This window comes from Chiloscyllium punctatum, chromosome 1 (assembly GCF_047496795.1).
Source record: "Chiloscyllium punctatum isolate Juve2018m chromosome 1, sChiPun1.3, whole genome shotgun sequence".
In the NCBI taxonomy this organism is placed as follows: Eukaryota; Metazoa; Chordata; class Chondrichthyes; order Orectolobiformes; family Hemiscylliidae; genus Chiloscyllium; species Chiloscyllium punctatum.
In genome coordinates this window covers 44,728,799-44,745,912 of record NC_092739.1, presented here as the reverse complement: position 1 = coordinate 44,745,912, position 17,114 = coordinate 44,728,799, and the positions used below count along the sequence as shown (strand labels likewise).

General features: G+C 41.0%; 1 protein-coding gene across 1 annotated transcript in view; it reads left to right on the top strand.

Annotated features, from left to right (window-relative positions):
* LOC140459720 (ethanolamine-phosphate phospho-lyase-like) overlaps positions 1 to 16,671 on the top strand; it is a 41,424-nt gene extending 24,753 nt beyond the window's left edge. The window contains exons 8-13 of the mRNA XM_072554203.1: positions 3,859 to 4,084; positions 8,153 to 8,307; positions 10,100 to 10,189; positions 10,818 to 10,948; positions 12,405 to 12,499; positions 13,492 to 16,671. Coding sequence (XP_072410304.1) covers positions 3,859 to 4,084; positions 8,153 to 8,307; positions 10,100 to 10,189; positions 10,818 to 10,948; positions 12,405 to 12,499; positions 13,492 to 13,680 — 886 coding nt within the window. The 3' untranslated portion in view covers positions 13,681 to 16,671. The remainder of the gene's footprint in view (positions 1 to 3,858; positions 4,085 to 8,152; positions 8,308 to 10,099; positions 10,190 to 10,817; positions 10,949 to 12,404; positions 12,500 to 13,491) is intronic.
* The last annotated feature ends 443 nt before the right edge of the window (positions 16,672 to 17,114 follow it).

Below are 17,114 nucleotides of genomic sequence, written 5' to 3'. Positions count from 1 at the left end.
TATTGTGGCGGAATTAAGGAATTTGTTGTACAGTATACCTATGCTCCTTCCTTATCAGCCTATTGATCACAGACTCAAATTGTCACGACTGGGGCAGCTACCTTCAGTCAGGGAATTTCCTGTCTCATTCTGTCCACAAAGCAGACAGGCCCTCCATGAAGGGAACAGGTTACAGTAGGGCTCACACCCCCAAAAACAAAGCCGTAAGGGCAGACGAGTGCCAAAACAGGCTGGTTAAGCTTCCTGTCTGATTTCTTTGAGATTTCCACAGTTATGTTGTGACATTTTAGGTTTTGTTGCCCTGATCCCTTCATCTCTTATGCCAACCCACCACAATCCATGGTTCCTTATGTCCCTCATGCCAATGCAAAGCACTCATAGGTGAGGTGAGAGTCACTGGCCTTGGCATCAAATGGTGTATTTGACTGAGCATTTCATCAAGAAGCCCTAGCAAAACTGGAGTTAATAGGAACCGGGGAACCTCTCTTCTGGTTGGAATCATACCTAGCATAAGGGAAGATGATTGATTGTTAGAGGTCAACCATCTTAGCCCCAGCACATCTCGGCAAGGGTTCCTCAGTGTAGAGTCCTCAGCCCCCCCACCTTTTGCTGCAACAATGACATTCTCTCGGCCTCATCGGATAAGAAATAGGGATGGTCACCAGTGATCGCACCATGTTCAGTAGCATTCGCGACTCTCCAGATACTTAAGCAGTCCATGTCCAAATGCAGCAAGACCTGGAAAATGTCCAGGCTTCGGCTGAAAAGTACCATTTGCATTAGGCGAGGATGACAACCTTCAAGAAGAGACAATCCCCTTGGTGTCATAACCATTGCTGAATGCCCCCATTATCAACATCCTCGGGGGTTACCATTGACCAGAAACTGAACTAGACTTACCAAATAAATACTGTAACTACAAAAGCACCTCACACGCCAGGAATTCTGTGGTGAGTAACTCAGAATAACACAGGTCCTGTCATTTTTAATGCTTTTCACCATCTACAAGCACAAGACAGGAGTGTGATGGAATGCAAGTCGAAATATATCAAGAAGGTTGACACCATACAGGACAAAGCAGTCCACTTCACTGGCCCCCCCATTCACCATGTCCACCATTCACTATTCTCACCAGTGACGCAAAGTGGCAGTGTAGCATCTACTGGATTCACTGCAGTTACTCCCCAAGACTCCTCCGACAGCGCCTTCCAAATCCACATCTTTACCATCTAGAAGGATAAGGGTAGCAGAAAGAATGGGAACACCACACCGATAAGATCTCCTGCGAGCCACACGCCGTCCTGACTTAGGAGTATAATGTTCCTCCCTCACTATTGCTGGCTCAAAATCCTGCCAGTTCCCTTCCTTACAGAACTGTGAGTGCCCCTGTACCCAAGGATTGAAGAGATTCAAGAAGTCAGCTCACCAGCACTTCCTCCAGGGCAGTTAGAGAAAGACAATAAAGACTGGCTCATCTTGCAATGTCCAGATCCCATAAACAAAGTTTTAAAAATCACCTAGTGAACACTATGTAGAGAACTAATGAGCCCGTCACTAACAATGGCATAGATGGAACTGCTCAGCGAAAGTAAAACCTTCCTTTTGAAAATTAACTGTTCTTTGCACAATCTCATAAAAGTGTCCATCTGACAGAACATTAAAATATCAATTCAGAGTCTTCAAACATTTCATATCTCTTAACTATAAATCTTGAGACAGTGACAAACAAGCTCACAGAAGGATCCACTTCTAAACACTAAAAGACGTCAATGAAGCATAGTCAACCATTCTCTTCACATGTCAAAACAAAACCCCATTGAGTTATACTATGATTCTAGGCTGTCAGCCAGGGATCCATCATGAGATATTGGTAAAACCTTTCGATTTTACATTTTACAAAGATTCTTGAATCCAGACTACTGTTCACAATTTCTCAAAACTTGTGGAGGACTAAGGAGTTGGCTGGGTGTGGAGCACAATTGCCAGGCTCCGTATCTGCACCTAATTGCATGCCAGCAAACATTGGGTCTGCTGGGATTGGACTAGAATCAAGTCCAACTTGTGAATTTTCCAACACCGCGAAATTCCAAGCCATAACCTTTTTACTTCCACATTTCAATTTATAATGCAGAATAATAACCATCTATTTTACCTGTGTCATTTGTGTTTTAACTTAATTTTGCAATTCTACTTTATACCCATATTAAATGCCAAACTCTTCCAAAATGTTTTCCAGTTATTTATCAAGGGAGTGCTGAAGGATAAAGACAGATTTCAGGCAAACACATGATGTGTTGTTTCTTTATTTTGTTCATTAAGGCAAGTTGTTTACTCGCATTTGGTTTCTCAGTGTGATTACAGGCATAGAATACAAACTGCCTTTATTGCTGGATGACATTGCATTATTGTCAAAGCACTGTCATAGCAAGAGATTTCTATTTGTCAAGAACATTTGGTACCATGGATGGAATATTGATTAGTACAAACAGCAGTTCTTGAGTGGAGTGGGAGGCTAAAATATTTTATAAATTTGAAGTTTAGCCCAAACCTCTTATTTTGGAACCTAGACAAGGGGCCAAGCAGCCAACCTGCATTTAGGATATAAGTTGCCAATTTAAATATTGTAATGAGGTTTTCCGTTATTTTTCTTTGACCACTGGCTAGTCAAGTTTCCCTTGGGACTTGGGCCCTGGCCCCAACCTCAGACCACCCACAGCCTCCATCACAGCAACCCTCACTCCTTCAGGCATCTGATCCCGAATGCACCCTCCTACCAAACCCCACCCAACCCCTACTCACTCACAACTCCAGCCATCAAGGCTCTTCCATAATTGTTAATCCCTGATCCCTCTTCTCTTCAGACATTCTGGGGTTTGAAAGGAGAGAAGCTGGGCTGTGCTGTAAATGCAGTGCCACTGATGATGGGCCAAAATGGCCTCCATCTGCACCGTCAGGGTTCAGAGCACGGCTGACCGCTGGAACAGGTGAAAGCTGGGCGGAGTTATAAGGTCACCTTGGTTCTCTCAGACTTTAGAAGTTGTCAGGCCTTCCAACAATCCCGACAGATCCCTCATGGCCCATTGTATATTTTAGACCATTTCTATAACTACACTCCCAGTATTCTCCAACAGTATGAGCCATGTGGAGAGATTTTTTTAAAAACCTTGTGACAATCGAATAAAGCTCTTCTCCCTCCACACATTTGGTAACAAGCCAAACCTTGCATTCATAAATTTCATTTAAAGCTTTTAAATCTCAAGTGGTTAATCCCTGACCAAAGAAAACAAATTTTGGTTCAGATTCTCCCTATGGAGTCCCCCTGCCTGTGTGCAGTCACATCATTCCAAGCCAATATTTCGTAGACATATTTGCTTGCTGCCAGTTTTTCACTAACAAAGCATTTCACAAAAGGCAGGTACACATGCACCATGAGAGCCTTTCTGTGGTGTCAGCAGACACAGCCCGTGCATGTCAATCAACGCAGTGTTTAATAAGTTATTTATAACCCCCTCTGATAGTTGAAGCTTATTTTTATATATAGACTTTAGAGAGTATGGCACTTAGAAAAACATCTTCAGGTCACAACAGTTAAACAGACATTACCACTCTTCAAAAATGTTTACGTTCACTCCATCAATTTGTGACTTGCAGGTTAAAGTCCTTGCAACAGCCAGAACATGGGTTCCATGGTAAATGACAGTTCACAGGCAAAATGTTTTTAAGAACTGAACATCTGAAGAAATCCACCAGTCTGCAACTGGGGCGGAAGAGACATTTTAATGCAAACCTGATTTCATAAAGTTTATGTTGTACTGCTTGTTACCTCTTGTGGAACTGGATTCCTGATTTTGTTTTTAGATATGTGCATAATGTGGGAGGAGTGTTCATAGCCGATGAAGTCCAAGTAGGCTTTGGCAGAGTCGGGAAACATTTCTGGGCTTTCCAGTTGCAAGGAGAGGACTTTGTTCCAGACATTGTCACCATGGGCAAACCCATTGGAAATGGTCATCCCATGTCCTGTGTGGTTACAACCAAGGAAATTGCAGAAGCATTTGGAGCATCTGGTCTTGAATATTTTAACACAGTAAGTGATTGAAGCTTCTAGCTCTCTAAAGATTTTAGAGAATTCTAAGTGTAAAAGCTAGCCAATATTGAACATGGAGATTCTGGATTCCAGGTCTTAGGTCTGTACTGAGTTAGCTGATCTTAGCTAGGCTGATGGAAAGTTCCACTATAGTTCATCAAACATCCTAAACAGGGAGCAACAAAAATTAACAAATAGCTTCTGTTCTTGACCACCATCCAGTGATGCCACGTTTTCCCTCATGGCAAGTACATGAATATGGGTATCTAATATTGACATCACTGTCTCTGCATAAACTACTACCACTCACTTCCAGATTCAAATTGAGAACCTGGTGAGATCATGGAAACTGTTCCTCTTTGTAATACAAAACCCAATGAGATTTAATAAAGGGAGGAGAAACCAGACACTGTGTTGGGGGAGGGAGGAGGGTGTGGCGATGGTATTAGTCAATGATGTCTGAAGTTTCTACTTATGTGAAGAAAACGTAAAATGGTTCCCGATCTTAATTTGCAACATAACTAATTTCTGGGCTTGTGTTTTTTCCCCTGTAGACGGTGTTTAACCATGGTGAAAAATCTGAAAAAAATGAATAACAATGCTCACATTGTTGTGAAGGGAGTTTTAATTACCACAGGAATACACTCTGGGAGACGCCTATCATGACAGTACATGAAACGCAATTGGTTATAAAAATTGCTGTTAAAATTACTTGGGTGTATCAACTGTGTCTTCCTCAATCTGATTCTTTCTTTTTCTGATCTCGCCCTTTGAATATATTCCTTTTGCTCAGAGGATTCTCTGGCATTTTTTTAATATCTTTCTCTTTCTTAGCAAAGAAGTGACCCAGTACAATTTTTCTTTCAATAGTGTTCTTATGACAAATATTACCATGACCCAGTCTTGTTTTTGAACCTTTAGCTGCTGTCAAGTTAAGACTAACAATGTGCATTTAAGTAGCACTTTTAATTAAGTAACATGACCAGAGGAGCAACGTCAAACAAAATTTGATACCCTAAACATTAGGTAATTTTAAGCTGGAGCCAAGTCAAAGATGTCTGTTCTAAAGAGTACATCATCTAAAGAATGAAATGAAGACATTCAAAGAGAGAATTCCAGAGTCTTGGTCCGGATTAGTTGATGGCATGGTCCCTAATCTTGTTCCAAATTGAGGATGCTGACAAGGCCAAGGTTAGAGGAGTTCAGGTATCTCAGAGAGTTGTGGTCTTGGAGGACCTTAGAGATCTGGAGGGACAAGGTCATGCCTTGGTGAGAAACTAAAATTGAAGCTTTGCTTAAACTAGGAGTCTGTGTAGGTCAGCAAGGCACGACAGGATTTGATGCGAGTTAACCTGAGCAGCAGAGCTGTGGATCACATGAAGTTTACAGATGGTGGAATCCAGCAAGGTGGTCACGTATTCATTCAATAAGCAAGCTGAAGGGCATCAAGGGCATGGATTAGGGTTTCACAGCCGATAAGCTCAAGCAGGGGGTGGACTTTGGTAACATCATAGATACAGAAATAGGTGACCTTCATAATATAAACACAAAATCTAAGTAGTTTGCATACTGGAAATCTAAAATAAAAGCAAAACACAATCAGGTCAGGTAACATTTGTAGAAAGCTAATGATCTTTTCCTCAGAGCTGAGAAAAACATGTTAGAAATATAGTAGGTTATGCAGTTAGAGCTGTAACAGCACATACAGAGCTAGTGACAGGTCGGAGAGGGGAAAGAACAAAAGGGAAGGTCCACAGTGAGAAAAAAAGCTGAAAATTCTGCAAACACCCATCTGTTAAGCAGCAGTCACAGAATCAGGCAGAGTTTCAGTCCAGTGGTCTTTCATCGACCGGCACTTTCCTGTGTTTTAGGTATTGCCAGCATTTTCTGTCTTTATTTCTGATTTGTTGATGTTGTAAGGTCTGTGATAGTTGGCAAGCAGGATTGACAAAATGACAAAAAAGGATGCTGGTGAAAGCGGAAAATGATGATAACAGTGACAAGGACAGAAACAGAAGATTTGTCTCAAGGAGGCGGAAAAAGGAAAGCAGAACCATTCAAATAGTGTTATCCAAAAACAAACGAAAAAGGCAAAGAAGTAAAACATGAACAGAGTTTATGGTTCCATCCACTATATTATCATCAACCTGCCCAGGAATTGTGTGGTTAGGCTGGGTTTACTTTCTTGGGAACAGAAAAGGGATTGAAAGGGGGTTTGAATTGAGGTGCAATAAATACTATAAGACACCTCCCAGGTCTAAGAAGTCAATAGCTATGGCATAGACATGAAGTCATTTGCAGAAGGATTAAGGGGAGTTGCAGAGTAATACTTTCATGCTGAGTGTGATGGACAATATGTAACTTACTGCCTGAAAGGATTATGGAGGCAGAAACATTCATTACATTTAGAATATACGTGAATATACATGTGAGGTGTCATACAAGGCTGTAAACCAAGAGCTGGAAACTGGGATTTAACTCTTTCACAATTGGCAAAGCCATGATCAATCAATTAGCCTACTCTTGTGTCATAAATTTTCTGAGTTCCAATATTGGTTATTCTTGCATGAGATGTGAGTTTTGCTGGCAAGTCCAGCATTTGTTATCTATCGCTAGTTTCCCTTTTTGTAAGGGCAGTTAATGGTTAACCACATTGCTGTGTCTTTGGAGTTACATGTAGGCCAGACCGGCAATGATAGCAGATTTCCTCCCCTCGAGCACATTAATGAAGTAGATGAGTTTCCATCCTGTACATCTCTATGACTCTATGATAATTGACTATCATATTTCTAGTCATTATTTCTGTGACTGCTTTTTCATTCCTTTTCTCTTATTAATTATTTGAATATAAATTCAAACAGCTGCTTTGAACCCTTGTTCCTAGAGGGTAGTGCTTTGCTGAGTTACTAATCCAATAACAATAGTACCAACTGCCCTGTATTTGACTAGCTTCCCATGATAATTAGGCAGGTAGGCACTTTTCCTTTTGCTGGTGTAGTGGACAGCGAAGAAGGTTACCTCAAATTACAACAGGATCTTGATCAGATGGGCTAATAGGCTGAGAAGTGGCAGATGGAGTTTAATTCAGATAAATGCGAGGTGCTGCAGTTTGGGAAAGCAAATCTTAGCAGGACTTATACACTTAATGGTAAGGTCCTGGGGAGTGTTGCTGAAGAAAGAGACCTTGAAGTGCAGGTTCATAGCTCCTTGAAAGTAGAGTCACAGGTGGATAGGATAGTGAATAAGGCATTTGGTATGCTTTCCTTTATTGGTCAGAGTATTGAGTACAGGAGTTGGGAGGTCATGTTGTGGCTGTACAGGACATTGGTTAGGCCACCTTTGGAATATTGCGTGCAATTCTGGTCTCCTTCCTATCGGAAGGATGTTGTGAAACTTGAAAGGGTTCAGAAAAGATTTACAAGGATGTTGCTAGGGTTAGAGGATTTGAGCTATAGGGAGAGGTTGAATAAGCCAGGGCTGTTTTCCCTGGAGTGTCGGAGACTGAGGGATAACCTTATAGAGGTTTACAAAATCATGAGAGGCATAGATAGGATTAATAAACAAGGTATTTTCCCGCGGTGGGGGCCCCAGAACTAGAAAGCATAGGATGAGAGGGGAAAGATACAAAAGAGACCTAAGGAGCAACTTTTTGACACAGAGTGGTGCATGTGTGGAATGAACTGCCAGAGGAAGTGGTAGGGGCTGGTACAATTGCAACATTAAAAAGGCATCTAGATAGATATATGAATAGGAAGGGGTTGGAGGAATATGGGCCAAGTGCTGGCAGGTGGGACTAGATTGGGTTGGGATATCTGGTCGGCATGGACAAGTTGGACTGAAGGGTCTATTTCCGTGCTGTACATCTCTATGACTCTACTGTTACAACAGGTATTCTCGCAAGTAAAGTATCTGTGTTAAGGGTGGGATATAGATTTGTGAGCATGTATCCCTTCTTTTGTTAACTTCAACTTTTTTGAAAACAGTTTTGCACATTGCTACTTCCATTTTGGTGTTGGAATAAAGGGGCGGACAGAGTTCTTGACCCTAACCTACCTTTACATATCTCAGTTTGGAGGTAACCCAGTCTCATGCGCTATTGGTCTGGCAGTCCTGAACATCATCGAGAAGGAGGATCTCCATGGGAATGCAACCAGAGTAGGAAACTATCTGATGAACTTACTGAAAGAACAACAAGCCAAACATCCACTTATTGGGGACGTCAGGTAATACTTTGCCAATCCAGATTGTTAGCAGTGTGTGAATAAATCTAAACTCCATTCGGGAGGATATACAATGGATGGATCATCGCAGTGGTGCATTCTGAACGTGATCCAGCTAGCAATTGGTGGAAGAGTTCTTAAAGTTCTAGCGACACATGGAGTAAGTGAGCTTGTGTTAAGTATGAAACTAGATCTTAAAAATCCCAAACCCCATTCCAAGCTGCCTCAGTCCCACCCTCTCCTCATGTGAGCAAGGCAGAACAGACAAAGGCAACTAACTCACTGCCGAATGGAGCTTACCTCATTTCAAAACTTTCAATGAGACTGAATGCCTCACCGTTTTAAACTTTAGGGTAAAACAAAACTGGTCCATTTCCCCTCCCCAGCCCTTGTTTTGCTGACCTCTGTCCAAGCTGCTGTTAAGCTTCATCAATCCCCAATTATCCATCCACTATAACCTCCCACCACTCAGCCTTTCGAATGTCTCACTCCCTCCTGTCTGCAGCTTGGTGCCAAAGACCTACCTTCCCCTCAACCTTTTAATCGGTCAGGCAATCTGGTTGCATGGACCTGTAAATATTGGGCCATTGTTGCTCATTATGGTACTGTTTTTATTGATATGTAGCTAAAACTTCATACAGGACATTTCTATTGGGCTGATATTGAGTTGATATGTTCTGCTTCAGGAATAACCCTTGCTTGGCTGAGCCACAGTGCTCGAGTTCAGGGTAGTGAGAACCAAGCCCTTAGGGACCCCAAAGTGTGCAATGGGATATTGCTGAAGTTCAACACATCACAGGCACACAGCAACACAGCACAAGGTACTGATGAACTTTCCACCGGTTATCCTGGGAAGGTCACCCTCCCTGTAGCATGGTTATCTGGTGCCGAGTGGAAGAGTTTCCATTCCTGGAAACTGAGGACTCCCCTTGATTCATCATGGAATTCCTATGATCTTGTAGTTCTTGTCGTTCACGCTGGTAGAAGTAATGTGCTCGGAAATGTTGCTAAATTCTGCTTGCTGAGTTGCTAAGTCCAGCCTGTTTGTATGAGCTGGGTGCAGTGGTAGATAAATGGGTATTGAGTCCAGGAGGAGGGTTGTCAATGAAGTGAACTCTATTTTAATGTTCTGTCAAACCACTCAACTGGAACTAATATTATAGACCAGCCAAGTAATCCATCAAAACATTCGACTAGATCCAAGATTTTGAGAAGTCAGGAAATCACATATTACAACATATTTAGCTTTTACAATATCTTTCAGCATTCATTAGATTTCCCGTCAGTTGGGAAACTCAAATTGTTGATGTAGGAATCATAGTGGGTATCTAATTATTGAAGGCAAGAGAGATGTGGCTGGGCTTGGTGTGAAATGGTCTTAAGTGGTATAACTGGTGTTTGGTACTTATGAAATGAAACCTGGATGTTACTCTGTTGTGGGCAAGCATGGATTGTTTCATTATCAGGAGGGTTATAAATAGATTTGAACAGGGGAATGAATAACATATAGCCCTAGCCACAGCTTTTAAACTGAGAGAAGGTCAGAGAAGCAGCTAAAATTGCTGGACCAGGAGTGCCTGAGGGAAGTTTTAAAGTGATGTCCTAGGACGGTAATGCACCATTCCCTGGAATCATCATTTTTTTTTTACTGTCTTCAAACAAATCTCCCTCCCCTGCCCTAAGCATGGATATACTGCCTAACTCACAAAGATTGTAAATGACTAGTGGATCTAGTCTTGAGTGCCAAGTTAAACATGCTATTTCTTCAATACACTTCATATTTCTCTGACTGCAGGGGTGTTGGATTTTTTATTGGAGTTGACCTGGTGAAAGATCGAAAGGAGAGAACACCAGCCAAGGCAGAAGCACAATATATAATCTACAGGTAAAGTGTGTGCCAGTGTCCAAGGCTGTTTGTTTTTGTAACTGTTAATTGAAAAACCAGAGCTGATAAGGAAGTCACAAGGACTGGAAAAGTGAAACAGCAAATGTACACTTGAAAGATAAATTGTTGCTCAGAGTTGTTGAGTCATGATCCAACAATTTCAATTGATGTTTTGGTTATCTATCCACATTGTTGTTCACTACTGGAATGAACTCATATTTTAAAACAATCAGTAGGTGTCATGGAGACTGGGATTTGGAAACAATTTCCTGCCATTGTAGGGACAAAATGTATAGAGCAGCCCCTCCATCCATTTACATTTGTTGGCGTGAATCCCAAACCAACTATCCTGTTTCAATCGCACCAGTGAACTTGCCAGAAGCATGCCCCACTGGGACTCTAGTTATGTCAGAGTAGGGCACCGGATTGCTAGACACAGTGTGCACCAATGACATTGCCGTCGGCACCTCTTGGATCTGAGGGAATGAAATTGGATGTACAAGGGAGAATGGTTGAGGCAAGATTGAAGGTTTTGCAAGGCACAAGGCTTTTACAGCAGGAATCAAGATTACAGGGAGAAAGGCACATTCTGGTCAATGTAGTAAACCTTTCTTTTCCACTCCTGCAGACTCAAGGAAGAAAAGATATTGCTGAGTGCTGATGGGCCACATCGAAACGTTCTGAAATTTAAACCACCAATGTGTTTTACTATGGAGAATGCCAAGTTTTTGGTGGAGAATATAGACAAAATTCTCTCAGGTATGCCATTCTATAGAAAAAGAGGAATATCAGTGTAGTTAACTAATACATTGTGTGGAAGCAGATCAAATACTAATAGCTCCCACTCACCCTGGATCCTGGAGGCAAAGGAATCCTGTTCAAGGAAATACAAAGACAATATTTTGAAAAATGCTCCAACTGGTGTTCATTGTGGAATGAACTACAAAAAGAAGAAACGTAAGTCAATATTAATGTCCAGTCCACCACGTTTAATGTCTGAATCACAAAGGGTGGTACTCATTCTGTCATGCCCTTTCTGCTCCAGCTTGTGTATGCTCAGCTTCCCTTTGTTCCCAGACCCTGGCAGCTCTCTCCTCTCCTTTTTGATGGTAATAGCTCATCCTTCAGTATTGTTGGCCTTACCTAACTTGATGCAAAGTCCACCTTTCCCCATATTATAACAGGTGAACCCATTCCAATCCTGAGGAGGGTTAAGCAGATAGCATACTTTGTCATAAATACTTCTGCATTTGAAAGCTGTCAGACAAAAAAAAGGGGGGCAATGTAGTGGGATTAAAATGCTGATCTCTTATAAATTGGATTCAAACCTGATGCAAATGATAAGATGCAAGTTTGCTATTTCAGGCTGTCAGTGACCATTTTAAAATACACACAGTTGCCTCAATTCAATTCCTGTTGGACGTGAGACCCAATGAAAGATTGCACAGTGTGTCTGACATGGTTACTGTGGGAATGGTAATGCCACATTGAAGTAATATTGTGACATTGCATTTTAAATCATATTTGAGGCACAGGAGGTGTGTTCGTTTAACTTTCTTCATACTTGACCCGGAAGCACTTAATGTTGGCATGAGACGCCCAAAGTGGGAAAATGTCCCATTGTCCAGTAATGTTACTTTCCATCTTTCCACTATTTTTGTGCACAACAAAAAAGTAAACGAACTGTATAAATCAGTATCTTTTAATAAGCATAATCTCAAACTAGCTGTCCCAAATTTATCCCGCCAACCTTTGTAGTAAGGAGCGATGATTCATTGAGTTCCACGCATAAAAATAGAATTAATAAAAGCCAAGGTTCCACGTTGCAGTGTGAGATAAATGTTTAAACTGTAATAGAAGCAATCTTATGATTAGTAGCTGCTTTTCGACGTGTAAGCAGAAAATGGATATAGCATATTTTAAAGCCTTAGGTAGATTGTGACACCTTCTGGGATTGGGGATGTGGGGGTGGTGTGGGGTAAGTGTGAATTTACTGACAATGGCACTTTACCAGGTCATCACTCAGTCAGAGGGTGTGCTTTCTTAAACCAACCTGTTACTCTCTTTCCTCTGTGTTGCCTCTGCCAGGAAGTGAGTGGGATGCATCACATTTACAATAGATCAAGCTTAATAGCATGGTATATTTCCCTGCCCCTTTTTTGGTACATTTGTAAATTAACAATCCCTTGTCATTTTTACTTGTTTACATTTGCAGATCTTGAGAAAGGAACCAGACTGGGAGTTCCAAATGAGCAGCTGAAGACAGTGGAAAATGGCAGTCCATTGACCCTCAGTGGCACCAAGAGAAAGGCATGCGAGTTCTTTTCATTCAGAAAATCTTCTCGGGTAGTCAAGTTCAACGTGAATTTAAAGACAAGGATAGCATTAGAACAGAACGGAGTCCAGCTTAATCAGTTTTAATCCTGCATCGAAACAAAATACAACCAGATGAGCTGAGATAAGTTTAGAATCCCATGCAATTTGCATGTGGATTACATCATTCCTTGGATTATCATAATTATAAGAGTACGAATTCAGCATAAATGTGGGTGGTACACTTAAAATAGTATACTGGAAATAGAAATGCTATTGTAGGTAACTACATCGTGTGGTCTGGTACTGGGCCACTAAAACCTGAGAAGCCTTCCAAGGTCAGACATTTCTCTATAAATCAACATCAGTCAGGAAGCTAGTGAAGGGAATAGAGTATGCTTCTGCACCTCTGAGCCAGCCGCAATCTCTTAAACTTGAGCAACATCAGCAACCAGCAATGTCCTCCTATACGATGACAAAGTTGTGTACTGGTGGACAGTGATTAGGTGACACTAAAACATTCACTGTCCACCATCAGTTCAGAGCCTCCATCATGTCTCACTATGCAGGTTCAGCTATGACCCTCAGTCCTAGATCATTGTTCAGGCTGCTTGCCAGTACCTCCACCTCAGAAACCAGTGGTCTCCTGTGGCCTTGCTGATCAAAAGATACTTGAAATTCAAAACCAGGGAAAACATGTGGTCATTTTTACTCCCCTTATGTCACTAGATTTTCTTAAAACCAACCTGTTACTCTAGTTCCTTTGTGTTACCTCTGCCAGTAAGTGAGTGGGATGCATCACATTTAGGATAGATGGGGCTTAATAGCATGATTTATTTCCCTGTCCCTTTTTTGGTACATTTGTAAATTATCAATGTCCTGTCATTTTTGCTAGTTTACATTTGTAGATCTTGAGAAAGGAACCAGGGTGGGAGATGTCAAGGGAAAATGTCATTGATTGATTTTATTTGGATTGTGTTTTAAAACAGGCTCCCCATGCCAGTGTTCCTGAGTCGAATAACAGCAGCATAAGTGAACCCCACCAGCCTGAAGCTTCACAGAGCGAAGAATCGCCAGATGGAAAAAGTAGCCACTGCAGCAGAACTGCTTGTGGACAACAACAAAGTTCCTGTCGCAGTGGAACTGGTGTGGTGTCACACAAAAGGATTAGGACATGAACCACAATCTGTGGTATTCTAGTCCTCTTTGCATGTTATCACATCCTTGGCTGCACATCAAAGGATCTATCGCACGTTGGCACATGCGCCATTTAGATCCAGCCTCTCCAAGCTTTTAACAAAGTTTTTTTGTTTTTATTTTAATAGGTTTGCACGTTGACTATTAACTATTGCTGGAATCTCCTTTCAGGTTTTCCGCAATCCAGAACCAATTATGTAGGGTGACCTAGATTTCCACTGAAGTTAATATGGTCAACCAGGAGGGAATTACAATCCCAACCGTCTCCTTCTTCTACCAAAACACCCAGGAAAATCCTATATTTTTGAAAATGAAGGGATTCTAATTTGTCTCAAAAGTTATTTGTAAGGATCTATTTTGTTAAAAAATATTTTGACTGTGATGTAATACTGCCCACATGTCTGCATGAGTGCAGCTTCAACAACATTCAAAAAAGCTTGATACCATCCAAGATAAAGCAGCCCACTGGATTGGCATTCTGTCCATCAATTTCAAAACTCTCTCCCTTTACTACTGATGCAAAGTGGCAGTAGTATGTACCACAGCAATATATGATAAACCACAGCAATTCAATGGGCTTCCTTCAGTAGCACCTACCAAGCCCATCTGGCTGCCATCTAGATGGACAAGGGCTACAGTTGGATGGGAGCACTCTGACCTGCAAATTCCACTCCAAGCCACACACCATCCTGACATGGAACTGCATTGCTATCCCTTCACTGGGCAAGTTGTGAACCTCCCTTCCTTATAACCAGCCCTGCAGCAGTTCAAGCTTATGACTCATCACCACCTGCTCAAGGATAATTGTGGATGGATAAGAAATAGTGGTGATGCCAGCATCCTGTAAATATTTTTTAAATATAAAGTGCCAGATCCCTGATTATGAATTTAAACTAAATACATGTTCCTTGAGGCTCCATGGTATGCAGCCACATGACGTGAGGCATGGCAGTTTTAAGATGAAGTTTTAATGAAGAAAATAACATTTCAATGTTTTCACCTTAAAATTTATATAGGATCTATTATAATATAAAGTTATGTCTAACTAGACACTTTCTATGTGATGGTACAAACAGAAATTTAACTTGCATTTTGTAAAATTTCTTTTGAAAAAGGTTATCATGGATAATTGCGATTTTGTCAGCTATTTAAATCAGCTTTCTTAACATCAGTTTGGCTATTGATTGCAAGTGGAGAAAGTAAGGATACTGTAAGGTACTAAAGATATTTATCTGAAGTTGGTATTTAGTGGAATATGTTTATTTTTCAGAGGTTTAAATCAAATGTCTATAGAAATTGTCATTCAAGTGTTAGGAATTCCAACTCAAATCAACCAAACTTTCAAAACAATTCTCCATTTTTAATCAAACTATATTAAAACAAATCTCAAATCTGTAAAACAAGAAAATACGCAAGCAATGAAACGCTGAGCTGCAGATTTTTAGCTCTCCACATGGTCACAGACCAGATTTATTCTGTTGGATACACTACAGATCCTGTTGAAGGTCCTGATACATTAACAATGCAGTAATTTCTCGGGAAGTTGTACCTTCTGAAGGTCAGTTACCCAGTGTCTGCAACCCGTTGTAAAAGTACCCAACTCGGAGCTGGAGTCAGAGGGGTCTAACTTAGCTGAATAGTTGTCCAAGAAATGTTTGAGAAATCAAACCTGCTCTAACTGTAGATCTGCCATACTATGCCCCTCCCCCAATAGAGACCTGACCCACCTTCTTTCACCCACTTACCTGTGAGACTACCACCTCACCCATTCACTTCGCACACTTACCTTCTCAAAGTGCCTCTTGGGACCATTTAATCTTGGTGTATGCCAGTTACTGCTGTAGGCAGGGAATGTGCTTGATCAGCAGCACTGGTAAGCTCATCGCTCATACAGGTGGCACCTCCTTTTCCCTAACTTACTGGCTTCACATTATCTATTTGCAGAGACATAGGGCAAAATTTGCTGCCCTCCATGAAGTCTGAAGTGGGAAAGCTCACAGACTGCCTTCCCACAATGCTGCTGATTGATGCCCTTGAGGGGGGAAAACCCAACAAAACTTGGAAATTACATAATCTGGTGTGAACTCTATTTGCATACCTGAAAATGGAATGCCAGTACATTCATTTCTAAGTTTGACTTCTTTTTCAATTAATGCTCACAGAAGAGAACTCATCCTGCCATTTCTGATATTCAGCCAGCACCAGCCCAGCATTCACTGTGTGGGGTTCTCAGAAGGCAGGATTTCTGCCCTGGGATCTTTTCACTTGATACTGGGGGGGGGGGCCTTCTCTTAAAAAAAGCAATATTAGCATGTTGCCAGCTCTCACAACAGTCATCTGGATTCAATACTGCTAGTAGTCTCGTCTTTTTGTCATTTTAAATTGTTCAATTAATCTTCCTGATATATATGCTTTTCTAGAGTAAAAGAATCCAGCTCTATAAGTCTATCATGATAACTAAAGGCCTTTCAGTAAAGGATAAATCTAGTAAAACTTTGTATTATCCAGACCCTCTATATCACCATGTCATTTGAGTCCTCTTTAGCGACCAAACTATAAATGAGTACCATGTTGGACTGTAATGCAATACAAATGCGTGTAGGTTTACAAAATTTTTCATTAATGCCTCACCCATCTCTATAAATGCAATAGGAGCTTTTAAGGTAGCATTAATGTTTTATTCTTCTATATATGCAATCTGTATGTTAACTGGTTTTTCACTAATATGGTGCTATTCAGTTTTTCAGGAATGGTTTCTTCTCACATCATAATGTCAATAGTGTAACATTCATGTATACAAATGTAATAAATTGCATAGCACAATTGAGTTAATCCAATTGTATGTACTGATCCAGTCAGCACTCCATTTACTGCTGTCTTCAGAGCAAAATTAGTAAATGGTGAGGTGTCATTCAGAGACTTTCAGGAATTGATGTGGATGTAACATCTATCTGTTCCTCACATAATTTAGTGCTTTTAGATATGGCTATTATTTAAAAACAGCATTGTACAGTGAGTTTGCAATCAGTAGCAATTGGTAAAGAACCCAAGTTGACTTGAATCAATGTATTAAAGATTTCTGTGGCTGGCAAAGAAGAAACGTTTGTTCCAACAAACGTCCTGGATTTCAACTCAGGTCCTGAAAAGAAGTAATAGCACAGTTTGTGAACTATTGCATTTACCTGGCACTGAGCACCATTTGTGACCATTAAAAAATAAAGCGGGTATAGTTAGTAAGTTTGCAGATGACACCAAAATTGGAGGTGTAGTGGACAACAAAGGAGGTTATCTCAGAATACAATGGGATTTGGACCAGATGGGCCAATGGGCTGAGAAGTGGCAGATGGAGTTTAATTCAGATAAATGTGAGGTGCTGCATTTTAGGAAAGCATATCTTAGCAGAACTTATACACTT